At 40.5% G+C, this 22821-nt stretch overlaps 1 protein-coding gene across 4 annotated transcripts in view; it reads right to left on the bottom strand.

Annotated features, from left to right (window-relative positions):
- dock4b (dedicator of cytokinesis 4b) overlaps window positions 1-22821 on the bottom strand; it is a 135200-nt gene that overhangs the window by 41605 nt on the left and 70774 nt on the right. For all 4 annotated transcript variants that reach the window (XM_085437775.1, XM_085437778.1, XM_085437776.1 and 1 more), the window contains exons 13-28: window positions 21243-21368; window positions 18685-18809; window positions 17982-18144; window positions 15467-15573; window positions 13245-13398; window positions 12266-12363; window positions 11944-12027; window positions 11149-11249; window positions 10247-10328; window positions 8268-8438; window positions 6254-6446; window positions 5697-5833; window positions 2385-2519; window positions 1919-2017; window positions 672-766; window positions 59-134 (exon numbers count right to left, since the gene is read on the bottom strand). In XM_085437775.1, the coding sequence (XP_085293901.1) occupies window positions 59-134; window positions 672-766; window positions 1919-2017; window positions 2385-2519; window positions 5697-5833; window positions 6254-6446; window positions 8268-8438; window positions 10247-10328; window positions 11149-11249; window positions 11944-12027; window positions 12266-12363; window positions 13245-13398; window positions 15467-15573; window positions 17982-18144; window positions 18685-18809; window positions 21243-21368 (1946 nt within the window). The remainder of the gene's footprint in view (window positions 1-58; window positions 135-671; window positions 767-1918; window positions 2018-2384; window positions 2520-5696; window positions 5834-6253; window positions 6447-8267; window positions 8439-10246; window positions 10329-11148; window positions 11250-11943; window positions 12028-12265; window positions 12364-13244; window positions 13399-15466; window positions 15574-17981; window positions 18145-18684; window positions 18810-21242; window positions 21369-22821) is intronic.

Here is a 22821-nt window from a genome sequence, read left to right as displayed (position 1 = left end):
TGTTCAGACAACACACACACACACACACACGCACACAAAGCCTGCCAACTTCCCTTACCTTGTAGTCAAACTTGTCATTGAGGAAGTTTTTCCTCAGAGCGTCAGAAAGGTAGAGGACAGTTGTGATGATGACACTAAAAGAACAAAAAGGGACGCAGAAAGCAAGAGGTGGAGAAGATTACTACTGTGTCACCTTGGAGGGGAATCTGTCATTTCCATTCTGCACTGCTAAAGGAAAATGTGAGCAGAGAGGCAAAACCATAAATAGCTAAGGCATAACATTTTTAAGTTACACTTTTCTGTCTGACAAAACCTTTTCATTATGAAACAACTGTTACTTGTTTTTCCTAGATGATATCATCTCTGTGCCACTTGATAGTGACCTCCAGACAATAATATGGATGGATAAGCACTGCATTTACTCTCATATTAAATGAGCACACTACATTCAAATCTCTCCATCTTCTGAAGCTTTTTGTGCGATCAAAATCAAGTGTTAACTGAGAGAACCAAGGTTGAATATTTTAGCAGATGAAAGCACACAAACAGAATAAATGACTAGTTGTGAGTGAGATGCATACTGCATATCTGCATGAGCCTCTGATTTCCTGTCTGTCCTCATTCGTGTCCTCTTCCTGCTTTCCTTGATTTGTTTGCGTGTGTGTTCTTACTTGTTCGTGACCAGTCTCATGACAGTCCAGTCTTTAGGGAACATTTCTGGTCGGATTAGGATCCTGAAGACTGTAAAGATATGAAGGAGGAAATCCTGCAACACAAACACATGCAAAACAACACCAAGGCACATTAAGTTTGTTACTCAGTAAAGAGTTATTGCAGAAGAAAGATTCGGGATGGAGCTTATTTTTGACAACCATTTACTATCCTATTATATATTAGGTATAATTAAAAATATATAAAAGAAATGTTTCTGTTGGCCATTTTAATATTTTCTAGCTATAAGCTACTTCTTGACTTCTCTTTATCTCTGCACGCTCTGTGGGAAAACAAACAACCTAAAACTTCACTGTAGGTCCTTTTTCCATTTGTACCTCCTCAGATAGACTTGGATCGACCGATTTTCCATTAACAAACAAGATGCTCTTATGACTCATCGAGTGACACCACTGACCAGCCAATTGGTGGCATGCAGTCTGACAACATCACATTTTAGAACCTGCATGGATCACTTTGGAACCCTGGCCGTACAGGTACTATGACCTAATGAAAAACCCTGAAACCTGTGGTGAGCTGTGGCGAGTTGATCCAAGTAGGTACTAATGGAAAAGGGCTCTTTTCCAGTGTGAACCACATTAAATCTGCTCAGAGTTAGTATGAAGGTAGAACAACTTCCTCTGCATCTGTCCATGGTGCTGAATTGTTAATATCAGCTCTATTTAAGGACACTACACTGTACACAAATATCTGATCCTAACACTTCTCAAGTGTTAAGGCAAATGCAGATCTACTATGTAACTATGTAGTCTGTACATAGGATAGGATGTGCTGTGTTATCAACTGTAATAATATTATACACTCAAAGTCTGAGCCTCTAGAAAGATGCGCTGCACATGTGAAAGCAGTAAATCTGGTTTCATCTGCATGTTTCACTTAGGTTTTACCACCAAACCCAGCATCAGGGTTCACTTAGTAAACTCTTTTGATTACACTTTTTTTGATGCATGTATCAGAAATAGAACTCACAAAAAGCACATTACTTCAGTTAACATTAATTCCCAATAGAGTAAACCCATGAACTTAATATCTTTCTGTCTCTTATTTTTCCTGCTGCCCAATTCTACACAATTTGTAGAAATTGTAGTAATACCATCAACAGGCATTAATTATAATCTTTTACTTTTAGACTTGCAGACAGACAGATATGGATGGAGGGAAAGAGAGAAAGATCGAGTGGTCTTACCCTCAGGTCGTCTTTGCTGCTGAACGCCTGCAGCAGCTTCTGATAGTGCTTGTCACTCATCTGTCGCAGAAGCGCCAACAAACATGCCACAAATTCTCCCTGACAACACAACACATAATGAGAGGGAGAAGATGGAGCTTTAATGTTGTTGCATATTCAGGGAAAACTTTTATTTTTCTGTCCTTTTGGAGAAGAAATGAGTTCAAAAAATAAGATCTATTGTGCTTTGAAAATAATAGTGGAACTAGTAAGAATTGTACTTATGTTAACAGGATTTTTAAGAGTTTCCTTGACCTTCCTTCATCAGACAATGATGATCACATTGTCATCCACCTCACCATTTCCGCCATTCCAGAAACTATGTTTATTAATCTAATTACGCTTCTACATATTGTCAAGTTCTGGCATTTATAGCAGTAAGCTAGCTTACAAACACACACACACACACACAGTAAAACACACATACAGTGACATCCTGGAACTGTAGTCTCATGGAGGTTCCAGCAGGCTGGGGCCGGTTGCTAATTTCCAAGATAGTCCTCAGTAAAACTCCCAGCAGGCTTTCCACAATTAGCTCCACTTCCTCAGACACCACAAGCTCCTGAGAGGGAAAAGAAAACACACCCATGTGAGAATGAATCACATATCAAAGTACCACATTACCTTGAGAGAGAGAGTATTAGCATTTAGAATAGAAAGAAAAAAAAATGTGAATCTTGAACGTAAGAGTCACTAAAATTCAAACAGACTCCATCTGTGCACTTATGTCCTCTTAAAGTTACCTGGCATTGTTCTGCTAGCACAACACTCAACCGGATTCAACAACTGACACCATTCTGCCTCCGAGCCAACGTCTACACCCCTCCCCGCCCTGCCACCGCTACCCTGTAATTCTATTTTCATCAGTTTTAATGAGTCTTGCACCAGAATGTGGACTAATAAGAAGTTTCAGGGCCATGCAGAACATTTTGAGACTATAACTTAAAAAAGAGAGAGGAGAATGGAAACGAATAGGAGAAGGTAGAATACAAAAGACGTAGAGGCAGTTAAAGATGAAAAGAAACTCAAATAGAGCAGTGAATAAACTGGTGTGTGTGTGTGTGTGTGTGTGTGTGTGTGTGTGTGTGTGTGTGTGTGTGTGTGTGTGTGTGTGTGTGTGTGTTTTTCTCTCTAGTCTCTACCCCTGACAAGACAGACAGGTCTTGGAAAGAGTGATAATGAGAAGGAGCCTCACTGGCACATTGACTGCCACTGCTGTCACTTCCCTTTAGATATGGTGCCAGTGGGTGCTCATGTGTGCACGCATTTGTGTATGTGTTTTTCTGGCTGCCTCTTCCACTAGCTGCCTCCTTTGCAGGGACCGGTAAAAGCCCGGCAACCTGAGCAGGTACACACAGACAGGCAAATCACACAAATACACATACACAGCTCAAAGTGACTGCCGGTTTGACAGTGTCCATTGCTAAATTGATGGCTCTCATTACTGGACTGCACTGCTGCCAGTGTCCCGGTTACCAAGACTAATTGACCATATACACGCAACAAAGCAATCTGCTATTGCAGTGTACTGGCAACGATACTGGTGTAGGACTGATTCCTGTGGTGTTGACTTTCTTTAATTATTTTGGGAGATATAATGGGAGGGATACTGTCATGCAGATTCTTGAAAATATCAGGAATTGATTGCAACTGCACAAGTTTCTATGAAGCGATTACACCATATTATTTATGATTTCAAAAAGTTATTATTCTATGACTTGGAGGAGCCAGGGATATTTGCTAACACTTTATAATAAGACATGCAACTGAGGCTGTAATTCCCGAGTGATTAAATGGTGTTATTTATTGAAGTTACAATGTCTTTAAATTTACCTACAAGTACTTAACGGTGTATGCACTAGAATAAGGGGGTGACAAGTCAGATTTTTACAGGAAACAAAGAACTTGGTATACTGCAAGAACATTTCGGTAGTCTGTAAGTCATTTTAAGTAACACATAACTTCAGGTATTTTACACGAGAGGAAATAAAAGTTATACCGCAAGTAATTTCAAGCACTGTATAAATAGTCGTCATTATTATGTAACTTCTTCATAATTTTCATGGAAAAGCACAGGTCTGCAAATTTTGATGGTCTTTTATTTTTTCTTGTTTGTCTTCAAAATTACCATGAAATTGTTATTATTTGTAGGTAAATATAATTTCATTGTAATTTCAAGTAATTAAAGTTCCATTTAATTTCCATTGAATCAGCACTTAGTTGTAGGAATTACGCCTTTAGTTGTACACCACATGTTAAAGCGTAACCAGATCTTTATGCAACAGCACAATGATTTGATGAATGACTGCAATGACTTAAAAAATTCTTGTTCAAAGTCAGGTGAGAAGAATACTGTTGTGCGTCTTTGAGTCAGCAACAAACTGGCAGATAGTCAAAGGAGCTTGCAAAGAAAAGTGTCTGGACTTCTTTAAGTTGCTTGAAGACGTTTCACCTCTCATCCGAGAAGCTTCTTCAGTTCTAAAGTCAAATGGTGGAGAGTCCCAGATATAAACCTAGTGGGAGTTTCCCCCCACAGAGGGACAAAAGGACCCCCTGATGATCTTTTAATCGCCTGAGCCAAAGTGTGAAACTGGGTGTGGGTCCCAATCAGCCAGAGTTTCGGATGAGTTCATTGTGAAACCTGGCCCCACCTTATCATGCGAATTCCTGAGATCAGATGGCCCAGGATGTGAGTGGGCGTTAAGGCGTCTGGGAAGGGATCTCAAAACTGGATTATAGATGGCAGAGAGTTGGTGTCGTAAACCACCGCCTCTGTTCAAAGATGGTCGCTCACAGTGGACATAGATGGCTTCTTTCACTCCTCTTTCAAACCATCTGTCCTCTCTGTCCAAAATGTGAACATTGGCATCCTCGAAAGAGTGTCCTTTATCCTTAAGATGCAGATGGACTGCTGAGTCTTGTCCTGTGGAGGTGGCTCTTCTATGTTGTGCCATGCGCTTGTGAAGTGGCTGTTTGGTTTCTCCAATGTAGAGGTCTGGGCATTCCTCGCTGCACTGCACAGCATACACCACATTGTTAAGTCTGCGTTTTGTCTTTCAGGTGAACTGGCAGATATCACCTTTAAGTTCCTCCCCCTGAGCTCATGGGATCTCCTTCATTCTAAGAGAAAGGCAACCTTTCATCTTGAATTTAAATTTGAGAAAGAGGATGAAGTCACAAGGATCCCAATGTGGCAAACGGTGCCATCATTAGGCTCGGAAGGAGCGATCTTACACCGAAAGCCACTGTTCGATCTCTGAGTTTAATTGGACGTTTGCTCTCTGCATTACTGAAGTCTACTGAAATAGTGGGATGCAGACAGGTGCAAATGGCCAGTGGGACCTCCAGCATCCAGGGATGTAAGTGCAAGGAGTTGACTGGCCAAATTTAAAAAAAACTAAAAGCAAAGGCTCTAGTCAGGCCAGGCCAGGGATTTCTTTCTGGCACTAACATTTAATAAAAACCTGAAACTGTTTTTTATTAATCAATAAAACAAAAAGAAAGAAATTCTAAAGACAGCTATAATCTTTTAAGAGATTAAACAAATTTGGGTTTTGAGCTTGAAATATGCTTTAGATGGATTTCATTACCTGAGCTTTTTAGTCTAAGCTCAGTTAACCAGCTGTCTCAGTTTCCTCATCAGTAAGAAAGCCAGTGTATTTCCCAAAACACTGCAGTGTTTCTTTAAGGAAGCAGGGGGGCCTGACTAATGGCTCTCAGTTATGAGTGTAATACTCACCGCAGTGCCATTTTCCTCCTTCTTGATTAGAGAAAGCATGCTGGAGAGGATCTGGGCACACATGACCAGGTCTCTCTGCTCCTGCATGTGGGCCTGTAGCACTCGAAGCACCACCGGCAACAGGATGCATCGTGAATCTACAGCACAAACACATCAAAGACTTAATGAAGTAGAAATAACAGAACGGGAACAACTAAGAAAATTTTCTACACTCATTTCTCCGCGGGGCCATAATGTCTTGCTCTGCTTTCATGCTCAGTTGAAACATTATTGACTGGAACTAATGAAAATCTTGTATGACATTCATATGATTTGCATGAGGGATGTTTTTTCCCTGCTACATGCAGCCTTTGGGAGCGTGTTGCAAATAAAAAATTGACACAGTAATTTGCTTCAGTGTAAACCCTTTATTAAGAACAGTTTAATAACTTGGAATTTGGCTCACTGCAGGGTAACAATTAGCTAAGGTGTGTTCTCAAATGGGACTGCAGAGCTAAAGAGTTGTGATCATGTTCCAAATGCTGTGAATAAATGCTTTTTGTCCTACTAGTATTTACCTGGGTTTATGTAAAGCTGGCTTTCCACAGTCTTGGCAATGCACTGCAGTTTGACGGCCTCCAGGGGGCAGTCAGGATGGACGGTGGTAGGCAGGCTGCCCAGAGTCTCCCTGACGAAACCGGCCACCTCGCGCACAGTGAAGATCTTCAACAGCTCGCCGTAAATTGCCGGAAATGTTCGGAGGAACACGGCCTGCGCATAAAGAGGGAATGTTCAATAACAGGTGCAGGTGCAACAGGTGGAGCTCATTCTTGTTTAAATGCTTTCTCCAGGCATGGAATCACTGTGCGGAAAACCATGATGAGAGTGTTCCTATAGATGTATATGCAGTAAATATTTTACCATACATCTTTCACTAACTTTAATGATGTAAGTAGCATAATAAAGAAGCTACATCCTAATGACACTGTGAAGATGCCCTGCAGCTCAGCTCAACCGATAAGAACTGACTCAAGAAGAAGCGACTGTACTGCTGCATACTCTTCTTAATATTCATACTATGTTTCTAGACAGCTGTTTTATTTAGTAAACAGAGGTAAATATTTACTATTCTGCCCTGAATCACTGGCCCCACTTGGATTTAGTCAGAACTCTGGCAGGCACGGATTACGTGGATTAAGCTGAAGGACAGCTAGGATTGCTGCCCATCACTTGTTTGTAGCTGGCTGTCAGATTCTCCTTCTTCCTGTCAGGTTTTGTCAGTTTCTCATTGAATAGTTGAGAAAAAAAGGACTAAATATCTCCCTTTGAGTCTCTCTTTTTGTAACACTAACGTTCTTCTTCTCTGGGACATTCTGGCAGAAGACAAATGCTGTTTTGTTTTCCAGCAACTGTCAAAGATGTTTTCTTTGAAGAAAAGATGTTTCATCCATTTAAATAAGGCAACAGGGGCCGTAACTGCCCAACTGAAGTAGCTTTTCTGAGTAATCACAGTGTGTTTACTAATTTTAGAATGCAGCATATCTAATTTTTGCATTAAATAAGCATAATTATATCAAAAAATATGTTCAAATCATGTTTTGTTTTTTTGCATTTTTACTTAACAGTATAAAATCTAAAACAGGAGTGACAGTTAAATACCAAATTGCCAATCTCAAGTTGTTCTGCACATGATAAATTCCATATGTGCAGGAAACAGTTTGCCTATCTGTATATGGGTTTGCTGCTTGTGTTTTTGAGTGTGTATGTATTTGTGTATGCTGGCGTGTGTGTGCTAGATGTTACAGATTAAGTGGGATTAGTATTAGCCCGACCTGCATTCTCCCACTGCTATTGTTGTGTTGAGAATACAGATCAGAAGTCAGTGGGGGACTAAAACAGAGGTTTTCAGACAGAGCATGGACAGAGCGCAGCTGGAATAGTTCAAGTTGCAACAGCAATCTGATTCTTGAAGATTAAAAGTGAGGTTTTTGCAAAAATGTGTAGTTCATTATGGCTTCTAAAAGAAAAGACATGTTTAGATTTTGTGTGGGTGAGGTGAACACTAAAAAATATAGGAAAATATGAGAAATTTAACTGGATTATCCCAGATAAAGAAGACATAAGATCAGATGGACACCACAGCACCAACATATGTACCACAGGAAAAAAAAACAGTTTTTTTCCCCACAAAAAAACAAAAAACAAAAGAGTGCACAAATACACCACTGCACAAGCATCTGTTTCTGGTGTGTAATTAGGATTATCTTTGGGGTCTTTAGCTTGTTTTGTTTTGGTCTTCTTTGAAATCAGTGAAGGCAGCTGCCCTGCTGTGCAGACCTCCCACTGATTAAGGAAAACCTGCCACAGAAATCCCTGTTCTGCCTCCAAACCCTCTGGCAGCATGAAATTCAATTACAGCCAATTTCTCACCTTTCACAACTGCATCAACAGGAGCCCCTGAGAAAGAAAACATCAAGTGGCGCACATTTTCACATTCAGATTCACACAATCAGGCGCATGTATGACAAAGCTGCAAAGATCTTAAGATACGCTCATGCCTGTCACTGATTTTTCACACAAGCCCATACACACCTGTGTCTGTGCGACGGGCGTGGTGCCTTTGTTCTCCTGCGAGAGGAAGAAGCGGATGGACATGAACAACTCGTGAATGCAGACTCTGAACTCTTCCTCATTCTGGCCTCCTGTAGCGAGCGAAAAGAGCCGACGGGACTGGATGATGTACTTAAAAATGTACTCGCTGGCCTGAGAGGAAAGAGGAAAAAAGGAAAAAAGAATTTGTCTTCTGCCGCCTGATGGAAAAAAGCACAAAAGTTCCTTCCAGGGAAAGTTGTCAGATAATAGAGAATTCGTACATTTTGTCCTGATGAATTTCATCCAATCTCTTATTATTTTATTTATCTCAAAGTCAAAAGTACCAGACTATTCAAGCAATTCTGATAATGAATTCATCATTTTGAGTTTTTGAGTCAAGCATGAAGAAATAAATTGAAACAAAACAAATAAGTCACTCTGGCATTGTGATCTCAAGGGCCACTTGAGGCTGTCCAGTACTCACAGATGTTAATGTGAGGGTGCCCAATTTAAAAACAGTAGTAGACAGATTTACAGTCAGGGTGGAGATTTATGCTTCAGTGGGAGATGTACACCATAACCACAAACCCCTCTGAAACCAAATACCATAACTTACGGTGTAAGCTAGCGTGAACCTCCTTAGATATAACCGATGCAATAAAGTAATGTGGCTAACTGCGCATCGCATCGAACAATCGCCTACTTATTAAAAGCAATAATAATGATAGCATCAATATAGGGCTCACATATGTCAACAAATTCATGGAGGGAGATCACTAAAGCTACTGGAATACAAAAAGAACTTTGGATGCCAATTTGTTCTTTCAAGGAACGTAGGAGCAAATTTCCACACACCTCAGCAGTTTAAATTGTATCTTTTGTATTGTATCCAACTGTAACTGTAAGGGCTTAAAGCTCTGGACAATTAATAGAGCGGCTGCTTTGAATAACAAGTTGGTGCCTTTAGCCATCTGCTCGGAGATCCCCTCAATTAATGTAAGTCACTGAACTGGATCTCTCCGACTGTATGTCCCGTGGAAGAGGTTTAATGCAATTACCTGACAAATAACATGGCTGCTTATTTAATTGTACCAACATACTGTCAAAGACGCCCATGCTCCAGTTTCTAAAGTGAGTAAAAGTTTTATTTTATTTATAAGTTGACTTACATGGCAGCAGGTATCTGTGTCTCTCTGATAGCATAAATCATGCTAGCAGTTACATGATTTATTTTTCCAAATTAGGTCATTTGTGGGTACAAAACAACAAACAACAACACTGAGTAAAATGCCCATCTTGAAGCTTCAAAAGCAATAGCTGACATTGATGTGACTACCAACGCCTTTAATATACAGTCTATGGCAAAGTCTTGAAATACATGAATTTAAATAAATAAAACAATTTTATTCATGATAACCTTTAATTTTATTTTTATTGAGCTCATTTATAATATAGCAGTTTTTTGACAGTGATCCGCTTTGCTTTTTATTAAAAAAGGAATGTGCCTAAAGATAAGCACATCGACATGTTAGATACGCAATTAAACCCGTCTAAAGAGATTCTCTTGTCTGCTTCTACGTGGAAAAGCCTGCAAGCACATCTGCACTGTACCGCTTATTCATTATTTACTGCACTACAGATTACCATTTCACTTCTGGTGCAGAATCTATTCTGTGAATGTTAAACGAGGAGCCACAGTTTGGGTGCCGCAATGTGCTCCACTGACAGTGTGTCTGCATGAGTCATTAGAAAAATGTGATGAGGATTCCCAACACTAGAGGCACTGTGCTTCTGCTCATTAAAATTGCATGCAGTGTAATAGACACAGGTGGGGGATAACAAATGGTAGAAGAACGTATGAATTAGCAGGAGTGGCAGTGGATGGTGTCATTGTGTGCATGGGTGTATTTGTGTATCGATAAAGGCAGCTGCATTTACAGTTTGAAATACTGGCCTGGCTGTCTTTGTGCGTGCCTCACCTTGAGCACCTGCTGTATGTGATCCTGATGCTCTGCATCAACAATGCGGTCCACGTACCACTTCAGCACTTTGATCAGGTCCCTGGAGGAGAGACACACACACACACACACACACACACACACACACACACACCGTACAACTAGTTACCACTAGCTGCATTGCTTCTCTCACTGGATTTGGCAAATATAGATGAGACAGTGTTATGTTTTAAAATGTAACAGTCTATCGTCCATTATTTAAATGAACTCTGGTCACATTAATTCATCAATACAATACTACAGCCATGTGTAATAATCATGAAACTGCGGGCTGACAAGAGTAATAAAAGCTCCTAGCCACCCACCCACTTGTAATCTGTTTCAGTTTTTTTTACTGCTGCTTTAAACGGTCGAACTTTGAAATTAAACTCTTCAACTCAAGAGATCATCTTCATCCAGCGGTGCGCTTCTGACACATATGGCATTGAGTACTTATGAGAGTACTCTTTAAGTATCTTTGTTTCCTGTTTAGAACTTCTAGAAATGTGGCAGCGGTGTGTGTGCTTACAAAAGAAAGTTTAACAAAAATATCAGAAGACAGAAATGGGTACAGACTGAAAGAAACAACTGGTGAGGTGAGAACAGCAGGTGTGTGATGGAGGAGAAATGAAATCCAGGGAGACAAAAGTGAGCACAATTTTCTAATTCACTTTTCATCCACCAGGGGGCACCATAAGCATTTCATCCAATCTTCTATCAAAGCACATGACTGAGCAAAGCTGCCTCTCAGCATTGACGTAGGTTGGACTCTCTTGTCCAGCCTACCTCTTGTGATATCTTATTAGAATACAATGTGTGGTTCTGTGATGTAGCCTTGAAAATCTGCAGCATTTGTTACAAGTGAATGCTAAAACATCACATACCTGTAGGACAAAGCTCCAGCAAAGTGGCTTTCGATGTAGGTGTCCATGACTGGTTTAAAGTGCTGGAATTTGCTGTCCTGGAGAAGGTTGATGATATGGACCTAGAGTAAACAGAGAAGACAACTTAAAAAAAAAAATCATGTTGGCATATCGCTTAAAAAACATCTAAAGAATTCTGTGTATTTTAATAAAGTTTTATCTAAGATGCATGAATGTAAAATTGTGCCTTTCATATGAGGCTACGAGATTAAAAAGAAGCATATTTACATGCTGCACACAAATCTCTAGAAATATTTTTAAAAACCCATCACTTCATGTCTGCAGCTTGTTGTATGATCTGAGCTTGTCCAGCCACAGAGCACAAGTCCATTCGTCCAACCTGTTTGATTGATCTCGAGCAACATAAAGAAAACCTGATGGCTACAGCGGCCCACTAGACCTTTTCATCACTGATAACGCCAAAGTGAGAGGAGAAAGTGTGCTTGTGTGTCAGTGTGAAACTGATTTGGAGAGAGAGAGACATGAGGAGACAGAGACAGAAAGAAAGAGAGAAAGAGAGAAAGAGCTCGATCTCCGGGCTCACACTATCAGCTCAGTGCAGCATGACCAGGTTGAGATTGCTTCAGCGAGCTCTGAAGCGTTACATCACTAGATCTTTCTCTTGGAGTTTGTGTATCTGCTCTTACTGTTGACTCAAACACTATCAGATGGCTCCTGATGTGAAGAAAAACTGAGAATGCGCACACACAAAAAAGAATCTGCGACACGACTGAGCCATTTGGACAACTGACTTACCAGTGAATCAAACACCTTAAGTCCATATCTCTGGGAGCTTTCATCCAAAATCCCGAAGAGGGTGTCCAAGGTGTCCTGGAGAAACTGTTAGAGAAGTACAAAACAGGCTTTCATTTCCTCAACCTGAACTTTAAATACATTTTGATTGAAATAAAACAGTGACACTTCATTCTTAACAGTGAGCTTTACTGTACAATATAAAGCGCCTTGAGGTGACTGTTGTTGTGATTTGGCACTTTTATATAAATAAAATTGAATTGAATTGAACAAGGCAAGAAAAGGCAGGGCCAAATCATGGACGAGAGTCTGTCTGCTGGCCTACTTTGACAATCTCCGAGCCATCGATCTCCTTCAGCTTTGATAAGCTGTCGTTGATCCTCTCAGGGTGGGCTCGCCACTTCAACAGGTCCAGCATATCACCTGAAGGAAGACAACAAGGAGGGGTAAGATGCAAAAAGACACATGACTTACAAACAGTGACAAGATCAAGATGATCAAGATCAAAAAAAAACAACAACAACAACAACACAGGATTATGAGGATTATGAGAGCTGCGTGCATCTCACATCACAAAGCATCATCAGGCCCTTCAATTATAGCCCCAAAGCCCCCAACGTATCCAAACAAATGATGACATTTTCAAGTGCAGCAGGATGAGGGAGATAAAAAGTCATTTTCCTGTGCAGGATTCCCCAGACATACGCATGAATAAAACATAAGCTTCAAGAAGAAAGTCTTTTAGCTGTCTCTGTTGAACCTGAAATGTCTTTTTGCAATTTTAGACTCAAAATTCTGTTTGTGTTGTTACATTACTGATTTTGGTTGTCTTAAAATGCATCTCAAAAGATAAATAAACAAAGAGCGTTGCAACTGAATTATGCTTGTAACTTTAAAGTTTCTATTCAAACACTGACTTAGTCTTCTAGCCATGCTGAAATCCCAAACCCAAAAGCATAAGGACTTATTAGTTCATTAGTGAGTTTTGCAGATCAGAAGCCGTTCCTACCACCTTGCATATTCACTGGTTTGTTCGCGCACTAGGGAGGGGAACATCAGTTCAACACTTGCACAGAACCCATCTCTTTGACTTCCCTTAACATATGGCATTTCTACATTTTCTTCAGCCTCTTTTGAAGCCCTGATTGCATTCTTTGTAACACTCGCTGATCTATAGAAGTACACAGAACCAGCTAGTGAAGTGCTGCACAACTAAACTCCCAATTAAAATCTGTAAAAGTGTGGCGGCCAAAAACAGTTCAGCAGGCAAGCGACCCAAATGTCGATGCCTGAGTCTTGTTTACCGTTCTGCGTGAGCTTGGTGGAGCAGAGGAAGCTGGTGATCCAGAAAGATTCCTTGGTTCCTTTCAGCGTCTGATTGTTAGACGGCAGGTTGGGCTTGGAGAACGGCTGCTTCAGGTAGCGTGAACAGTCAGCCAAGCTGGTGTTCTCCTCGCACTGCAAGGAAACCAAGCAAAAAAAATAAAGCACAACTTTTTTGAGCTGCCACTGGCATATGTTTTGGACAAGAGCAGAAGAATGCAACACTGAGGGTTCAAATGCCAGTTTGAACCCTCAGTGTGTCCGATTAAAAACAGAGAACGAGGGGAGATACAGGAAAAGGTGGATGATTTTTCTAATTACTTTTCAAAAAGATAATATTTGGGCATACCACATCAAAGATCTTGGGTGGAATCTACATCAGTCATATTGAGCCTGAAAGGATGAGTAAGGAGGATTCACACAGGCATCTTTTCAGGCTTTAATACTCCTTCTTTGCATTCATTTGAACTAAGTAATGACCTGTATTGCCCGATAACTGACCAGCAGATCCATCGCTTTGCTTTACTTGCAATAGTAAATAGTTTACATTTTTGTCTATTCAAAAGCTTCAGTGCTCGTTTCAGGGCCTAATCATGTCTGTAAATATTTTGTGAGAGGTAGGTGGTTGCTCTTTAACTTGTCATCCAACATCAAAATAAAGGAGAAGTTGATCCTCATGGTGGCTAATCATCCTGTCATATATTGAAGTTAGAAATAGGCTAGTTTCCGAACAAAAGTGTTATTAGCTTTCCTTGTAAATCTCTGAACCATCAGAAACCCCCAACTGTTGAAGCAATATGTGTGACTTCACCAACTGCCTCTGCAAGCTCCTTTGCAACCAACCTCTGAATCAGACCCTTCTTTTCATGTTGTGTCTGATTCCACTGTTATATCTGTTGTCATTAAGGCCTGGTCTGCTTGGTACCAAGAATCTTGTTGCTGCTCTCCTTCCTCACCCTCTTATGTGGGGAAATTGCTTAAACAGAGGCATAGATAAATTACTGTTTATGAAGGTAAAAAAACAAAAGACAGTCTTCTTTTTACTGAAGAGGTCTTGACTGAAATTAGATTGTCTTGTGTTATGGATTTAACATGCAGTCCTACATCTGAAGCTGTTTGAGCTCCAAAGCTACCAAAGAGTTTGGACTGCTCCTGTGTGTCTATTTTAGGCCTGAGGAGAAACTAGGCCATGCAGTTTCATTGAGCTTTTCAGCAACTTTCATCTGGCATTACAATGGGCCTTTACCCCCCTCTATGGTGGAGACACACAGGAAAAAGAAAGCAGTCCACTAAAACCAGCAGGCTCAAAACCTGGGGTTTGGTAAGACTAAATCTTGCAACCTGACATGAAAAAGTACAAAGAAAATAGCATTTTTCTTTGTGTTTATACACTGTTGAACTAAACCATAGATAATCATAGAATAAATACATCATATTTTTGGACCCCTTACTGCCAATAAAATGCATGAATGCACTCATGTTTCTTTTCCTTCCACAGAACTGGACACACCCTTCGCCTGCAGCTGAGGAAAAGCATCTAGTCTGCAATTATTCCGAATTACACCCAAGACAGCATTGCAGCAGCTTTTAACTGGGGATACTGGTCATTTTACTTGTTTCAGACCTTTGATACGACAAACCTGTGAGTCGCTTAAAACGTAGGGAGAAAAGGTGAATCTAAATAAAGAGATGCAGACTAACAAACAGAAATACAGCAACACTTACGCCTGGTTAAATTCAACCTCACAGCTTGGCAATGTTATGTAAGCGGACATTACTCGCTGGCGTGCAACCCTGTAATTGAGTGATGCGAGCTGTTTGGTGGCCGGTGGCTCTTAACTGTATCATAAAAGACTCTCACAATTTGCCATTTAGAGACAATGATTCACGTAATCATATACAGGGCACAATCCCATCCAAATTATCCTTGACAGCACCTGTGAGATGCAAAACAATCAACAGGTTCAGTTAAGATCACGGCTAAGCTACAATCTACTGATGGACATGAGATGATATCTTTTTTTTAAGATATCACAATCTTAGATGAACCTACACAACACTGTGAAGGTTTCTGCAGTAAAAACTATATACACTATATATAAGCCAAAAACGAATATCCTGCCAAGAAGAGGTTAAAATTGATTTGGTACCCCCCCCCCCCAGTCAAAGCCTACAGTAGATGGTGAGGGTATGCAGGTCTTACCTTATGGATAATGAGCTCATGGGTGCCATCTGGCAGAGTCCTTCCGTCCTCTTGCATCAGAGGAACAAAGGAGTAGCCAAACAGTTTCTTCTCTCCCTTGTCTTTAGCTGTCAAACAACAACACATGGACGTGATATTGAGTCCAAAAATAGAACAGCCCAGACTGCGTCAAAACAAAAATGCTTTCTTTTTTAGACTTAACAGCAGCAAATTAATATGTTGAATTCTTAGTATGTTTCCAGGGAGAAGAAAAGTATTTATTCAAAGGCTCTGTGAGTAACCTTTGACTGCTGAAGGTGCCAATCAGTGGGTATGCAAGTGCAAAGATGTGCAAACGAAGTGCATGCTCCTGCTCATTTTAGCACAATCAAACATCAAGAGCATTGGTTGATATAGGGTAAACAACAGAGGTTTAAATATATAAAACCTGAGCTTTGCATATGTAAGGCAATTAATTTTAATTTTGAAACGTGATGTAATTTTTATTTTTTTATTTTTTTAATAACAGGAAAATCTAAAGGACACCTCACCTGTACTCGGAAATTCACTACCCCTTTAATCACACTTGCATAACGGTAGGATGTGAGGTAACTAAGCAAAAAGTTGTTGTTTTTTGGGGGTTTTTAAGTTGATTTACTCTTTTGAGGGTTTCATTAATGTGGGAAGCTTTATCTGAAAGTTCTGGGCATAATTTGCAGTATGAACACATGTAATCTGATTTATCTGCTGCCTTAGCAGTGAAATGTTAATGCGTGCACAGCGGGAAGCAAAAGCGGAGCATGGAAAGTTTCTATTTCCTTTTATTGCAACACCAGTGATTTATTTAACAGTGTCTACTAGTCTGTTGTGAGTTTGTATGTTTGTGTGTGTTGTCTTTCCCAAGAGAAATACGTTTTTAATGCATCAAACTAGAAACTGTTGTCTCATTTCTCTCTGGCTTGTTATTCAGGTTTTCTACTCACAAAGACCACTAATTACCATTGCAATCAAAATAACATTTTTAGTTCTATCTGCAGCTTGGATCATGGATAAGGGGAGTACAACAACAAAATTTAACAGATAGGCCATCAGTCCAGTCATATATGCCATGACAATGAGAAGTTAAAGTGGAGACGGGTTATAAAGTGGCTTGTAGCCGTGCAGCAGTAATGGAGGCAGGCTAAACCACTGCCCAGGTACCCTATGCTAAGTATAAGGGCATCAGCATTGGCTGATGTTGGACCTGAGCCTAACTTTGCGTCCTGAATGATTGCTGGTACCATTATGCCACTGCAGTGCCACTTCATTGGGACAATCAAGGCAAGTACTGCTAACCCGGTGAAATCTAAAAAGCAATATCAATTAAAAAAACAAAGTTAAAGCAGTCACTCTTGTTATATATAAAACAGTATTCATCCACTATAAGTTACTGCTTGTTTGCAACATCCTTTAAATTACAGCCTTCTTGTGGCCGCAGTTTGTAATTATCTCAGGTTGCCTTTTTGTAAAGAGTCCAAACATGGCAGTTTTGAGGCTCTATAATGGAAGGAACTGCTTAATAATTCACATTATTAATAGAAAAATAAGTGCAAGACCCACACGCAGTAACATGCCGTTTTATTCATAAAAGGTACAGCTTCTCTTGTAAATTGATTCAACTGGTTCAGAATTGTACTGTATAAACAACCAGTTAATAAAGCATTGCACAGCTTATACTGGCAGGTCCTTATTGTTCCTATTAGCCCCATTTAGAAGCAACACTGGATAATAATGAGTTCAAAAACAAATTAGCAGTTAAAGGCATAGTCAGAAAACCAAACCTTCCATTAAGCCTTAACTGAAAATGAGAGTGTGTGCTAATCAGAATTTTGCAGGCAGGTTGCCCCCGAATTTGGAAGCCCTTATAACATGTGTAATATGGCCTCCTCAGTTTGGTGTCACCACAGGCTTAAATTGGGATCTTAATAGGCAGCCTTTAGGTGGGAATACTAGCACTGCCAGCAGTAATAAGGCTACTATATCTGCTGCACACAGCCACACAGCCTCACGGCTTGGCATAATAATATCGACTTGTTATAAGAGAAGAGACCCGGCCTTCTCCCCAAAGCACAGAAAGAATGTGAGAGGGAGTGAGGCATACTTTGATTATAATTAAAGTTTTGTCTCATTAGGAAATGAGAAGTTGGACAAACTAGTATCAGTACCAAAGTCGAAAAAAAGAGCTTAAACACTTGGACACCGTCTATGTGGAGTGGGCACAAGGCTGGAGGGCTGGTAGGTTGAAGCAAGCAAGGAAAATGAATACTTCTTTCAAAGGTTTATCAGTGATGTGCCTGGAATTGCAGGGCACAGTGGAGTCAGTGCAGGATGTCTGGTCTTTATCTTCAACTTCCCAAGGTATTCAGCTGTGAAGAATGCAGCTCCTCACGCATTCACACCACAAGCCGACGGTGTATTAAAATGTGCGGAAACTTGCTAAAAATGTGGTCGCTTAACCTTTCCTGAATAAATAAACGACAAACCTATTTTCACTTACTGGAGCAATGTCGAAACTCAAAGCGGACGTGCGACCCCCGAAACATGTCGACCGGAATAGGGAGCTTGATCTGGTCACCCCAGCGGGGACTGTTGTTGTGATACAACACCAAGGAATGGTACTCATCCACACTTGGTTCACCTGAGCCAGCTGTCACATGACCCTGAAAGATATAAAGAATGTTATATTATATTAACGTTTCCCAAACAACAACAGAAAAGTCAGAAAAGAGAATGGCCTCAAGGGCGAGGCAGACCGAAAAGGACACTGTGAATTAATATATCAGCTCGAAATGTGTTGTAAACCTTCCAGAGCCAACAAAAGGCAATAAAGTGAGGAAGACAAGGTTTACATTTGTGTTTATGTGTTTTGGATGGGGGTTGCGTGCCATGTAGTGGCAGCAGCAGTGACAGCGGGGTTATATTTGACTCTATTTTCTGTCCAAGGCCTAGGCTGTGCAGGAAACCACAGAGGCAGACTGTCACAGTGCTGCACCAGAAATGGGCAACACACTAGAGAGACACTTAGCCCTCATCTGGGTCAGCAATGCTTAAATGAAGAGATTTGCTCCAAAAAAGACGCTTTTTTTTTTTCCCTTAATAGTGTGCAACTGGTTAGGGATTTAAATCTATTAGCCTTAGTTGTTGTGTCTAGCAACAAAACTGTTTATATTTGCTAAGTAAGACACAAAAGCAGTGTTCACCTTTAGGATCTGTCCATCAATATCCAGCACATACACGGTGATCTCTACATTCCTCGCCACGCTCTTCCCCCCCTTCTCAAACTCTCCTTTCTCCAGTGTGATGTAAAGGTCGTTTCTCATCACTCCTGCAGGAAAGAGGCAACAAAGCATTGATTATGCACATGAGCTAGCATTATTAATGAGAGCGCTGCAGATTCTCTGCGTAATTCCTCCTGGCAGGGGTGGACAGCGTTTACATTAGGTGGCATTTGATGATATATTGTTCTTTCTTTTTTTTTCAGATATTTAATAATTGCTATTCTGTTTGCTTTTTAATGATTTCTGAGTTTTATTTATTTATTTTTTATCCTTCATGGGGGCCACAACCCCCAGGGCTCAGAAGCAAGGACAGCACATGAAACGATTCACAAACACAAATCGCACAAATGAATAAATAATGTACGTGTATTCAAATTGGAACAGAACCCTCACTCTTTCCTATTAATCAATCTATCCCAGGACATAAGCTTACGGTAACTGTGCATATTCATACTGTTTGGGAGCATAATCATTGTTCAGTATGACTTCAAGCTAAAAAATCTGACTTATAAACAACCCTGCAACAAATGCAGCCTTTTCTGTGCTTCTCATGTGCTGCAATCTGGGAAAATAATCTGAGGAAGAAATAATCTTTGTCTTTGTTATAACTGCAGCTGTTCAATGACTGCAGCCATTCATATACGGTTTCCTGTGGTGGGGGAGTATAAATGCAAAGTGTGCTGGGTAAGTAAGAAAAAAAATGTATGTGGTTTGACAAATAACTTCGGCAGGTTTCAGTGGTCGTGTCTATCATTAGAGTTAGCACTTATTATCTACTCTTAATCAGACCGCTACACTCTTCTTCTTCTTCATGATGATTTCGACTATATACATTCACCCCAACGTTATACATACAAGTATATGTACACACTCACACACATACACACAAAGAGCACAGGAAGGTCGACAGGAACACTTTTTTTTTTAATGTACAATGGGAAAAGGGGAAGTGGAGACGGTGGGGGGAGCAGCTGGACGGAGAAAAGAGTCTGTTTGTGTGTGACAAAGAAAATGAGAGGAAAGATCGCACACAAAACGTGGAATGAGAAATAAGAGGAAAAAGGAGGAAAGGCAGTCTCCTTTGCTCCTTTGCCCATGGGCAGACTTGCACAAGCAGAAAGGGTGAGAGCACTCAGCGTTAAGGGTTTGTAGCCAGAAAAAGACAAAGGAGATGGTGTACATAAATCTTTGTTAGCGAGGCGCTGGGGGGGCCCACAGTATGTGGTTCCTCTATATCTGTGTGACCAGACAGCATATCTAGCTTTTTTAAGACATCAGCTTTTCTGTTGAAAAAGTCCCCTTATGTTCAGCTGCCTCAGAGAGCTAATTCAGCCAGTAGTTTCCTTCCCTACTTTTCCCCGGGCGTGTGTACATATAAACATGTGGCTGTGTATTTGGTACCCAGGCGATAAGACCCAATTCAGCTAAGCCCGAGGTGCATTTACAGAAGCAGCCAAGTGTCATCTCTCTACCTTTAACAGCATGATTCATCTTTGTGAGGGTGGAATTCAAATATCTCTCGATTCATGCAGTAGGCAGAGATGTTGGGTGTAAACACGACAACTATAATAAGAATAACTATAATAATTTTGAGACAGGCCAACAAATACAATACAAAACAGAGTACCAAAACAAAAAAAATATACTGTTAACAGCCTCAAGTCTGTCAGCTAAAACTTTATGTAACAAACATTGACGTATGATAGGACGCATTAGGTCTACCCACACCTGCTGGCTGTGCAATAGTTATTGGAACCCCGTATTTACAGACAATAAATATGTTTTTACCAATAGCAGCAGCAGTTTATGTGTGACAGAAAAAAACATTAGGAGGCGCAGGTGCTCAGTAAAAACCCCTCTGTCATAATAATGTGGGGGCACTGTTCAAATCATCCAGCTATGGCCTGGCTGTCTGCTAAACAGCCTAATACTGTCTGATGACTCGGACATTGGTGTGTATATGACAGTCTACATACGTGTGAGCTCTGCTCTCGCTGTAATAAACTCTCGACCCCTTGCTCAATGCTAGCTTTGAGGGATTACAGCCACTCAACGTGAAAATAAAGAGTGTATGAATGGAACGACAGACGACCCTTCTGTCACCCGTGATCAGAAAAACAGCAATAAAACGAAATAAGAATAAAAACACAATTCTTAGTTAGTTTTGACTCAGCCGATAAGCAAAGCTACACAACAAATGGTTCATTGCACCCTGAGGGAAATGAGCGATTATATGAGAGACTGATGTGATGTGTCACATCAAATAAGCGCTTCTACTGACCCAAAGACAACGTGAAGTGAGTAATGGACACAGTTATCTTGCTTTATAGAGGTAAATTGCCCCCAACTGTAAATGTGCCCTTTTTAAATGACACAGCGCACTTATTTTTCCACAACACCATGACTATTAGTCCCCCGGCCCCACTTTGACAACAACTGCTTTGAGACCTACAAAGTAATGTTGGTTTGTGGTATCCTACCTGGCATGATGACATCAGAGAAGCCCAGTTTCCTGGTGATTGACACACCACGGGTGAAAAGGACCATGTACTCCCGTCTTAGTTGATCTATATCCCCATGGAGGAGCTGCAAAGCCACTGCCAGACCTAAAAATCAGAGAGTGATAACATTCATTAATGAAATATCATGTTCTCATCAATTTATCATCTCTTACCCCTCACCAAAGCTCAAAATATATAACAACCATATTCCAAACCATATACAGTTAGCAACTTTAAGGCTGGACGAAAATAGCACGTTCACAAGAGCACATCTCAAGTTTTATTCCAGCAGACTGGATTTGCAAACCATTACACCTGTCAGTGATGACACTTACATGTATAGAAAGCAAGCAGACACCCACACATATATAAACAAGTAATGCAAACAGTCTGCGAGTCACCCCGCAGCTCTTTTTTTATTAAGAGGAAATCCTACATGATGGCTGTCGTCTCAGTTCAATATCCTTATGCAATAACTCCAAATGTCAGCAGAGCTAAATTAAAGCGTCAGCTTGTATTTAGAGCTCAAAACGCATCGCCTTGATGTCTCTGCCTGTCCAGAGAAGCAGCTACATAAACAGCCTCACAGCAAGGGAATATGCAGGAGACGAGACGACGACAACAATTATTATTGTTGTGCGTGTTTCGGGGAAAGTTGGGAGGCAGTGGTGAAATGGTTCATTAGCTGTAAGAGGTTTGAGTCAATGAGAGTCAACAAAGAGACGTGACTTGTTTGCAAACTGGGTAGAGACACACTGGACTACACTACCTTACAGAAGCAGAGAAAAAGAAGAAGTAGTACAAGAGATGAATAGCACGTTGAAAGCATAAAATATGTATGTTGCGTCTGTGATAATGTTACCTGTAGAAAGTGCCTACGTGAAGCCTATTTAAACAGGTTCTAAAACGGTGTCTTCTGGGTAATTTTCAAAGGCCACATATGACAGTACAGCAAGGCAAAAGCTTTCAGCGTCAATGGTCAATGGTAACTTTATTGTCCCTGATGGGAAATTGATTCGCAGTATGTCAAAACAAACAACAAACATACAGCCAACACATCACGTACACTCATTAAAAAAATACTATAATATAATATAAGCCTGATAAAACAACCTAGATATTCCATCGAAAAAAGTGCAATGTGCAATGGCAACAACACTTACAATTTAGTGTTGTTAATTAAGATAATAGCACTAGGTACAAATGACAATTTGTGTCGCTTTGTCTTCACTGCAGTCATTTTATAACGACGACCTGATGGAAGCAGTTGAAAATCGTTAAAGAGAGGATGATCTGAACACAACAGGACAGAAGTTGCCTTCCTCAGCACCTGCCTGTTATAAAAGTCCACAAGCTGGACCTGAGACCTCCCTGAAATCTTGCCCGCCACTTTAACCAGATTGTTAAGTCTGGTCTTATTATCCATGGACATACTACCGTACCAAGCAATGATACAGAAAGTTAAAACAGATTCAATAAAACTTTTATAAAAGAGAGTCATCATTTCAGATGAAACATTAAAACCTCTCAACCTCCTTGAAAAGTGTAGCTGTTCTTT

This window comes from Copadichromis virginalis, linkage group LG17 (genome assembly GCF_057382275.1).
Source record: "Copadichromis virginalis isolate Kocher_CV1m ecotype Utaka linkage group LG17, C_Virginalis_male_GT1.1, whole genome shotgun sequence".
NCBI lineage: Eukaryota > Metazoa > Chordata > Actinopteri > Cichliformes > Cichlidae > Copadichromis > Copadichromis virginalis.
Note: the sequence above shows the minus strand (reverse complement) of the source record. Positions and strands in the feature narration are given on the sequence as shown.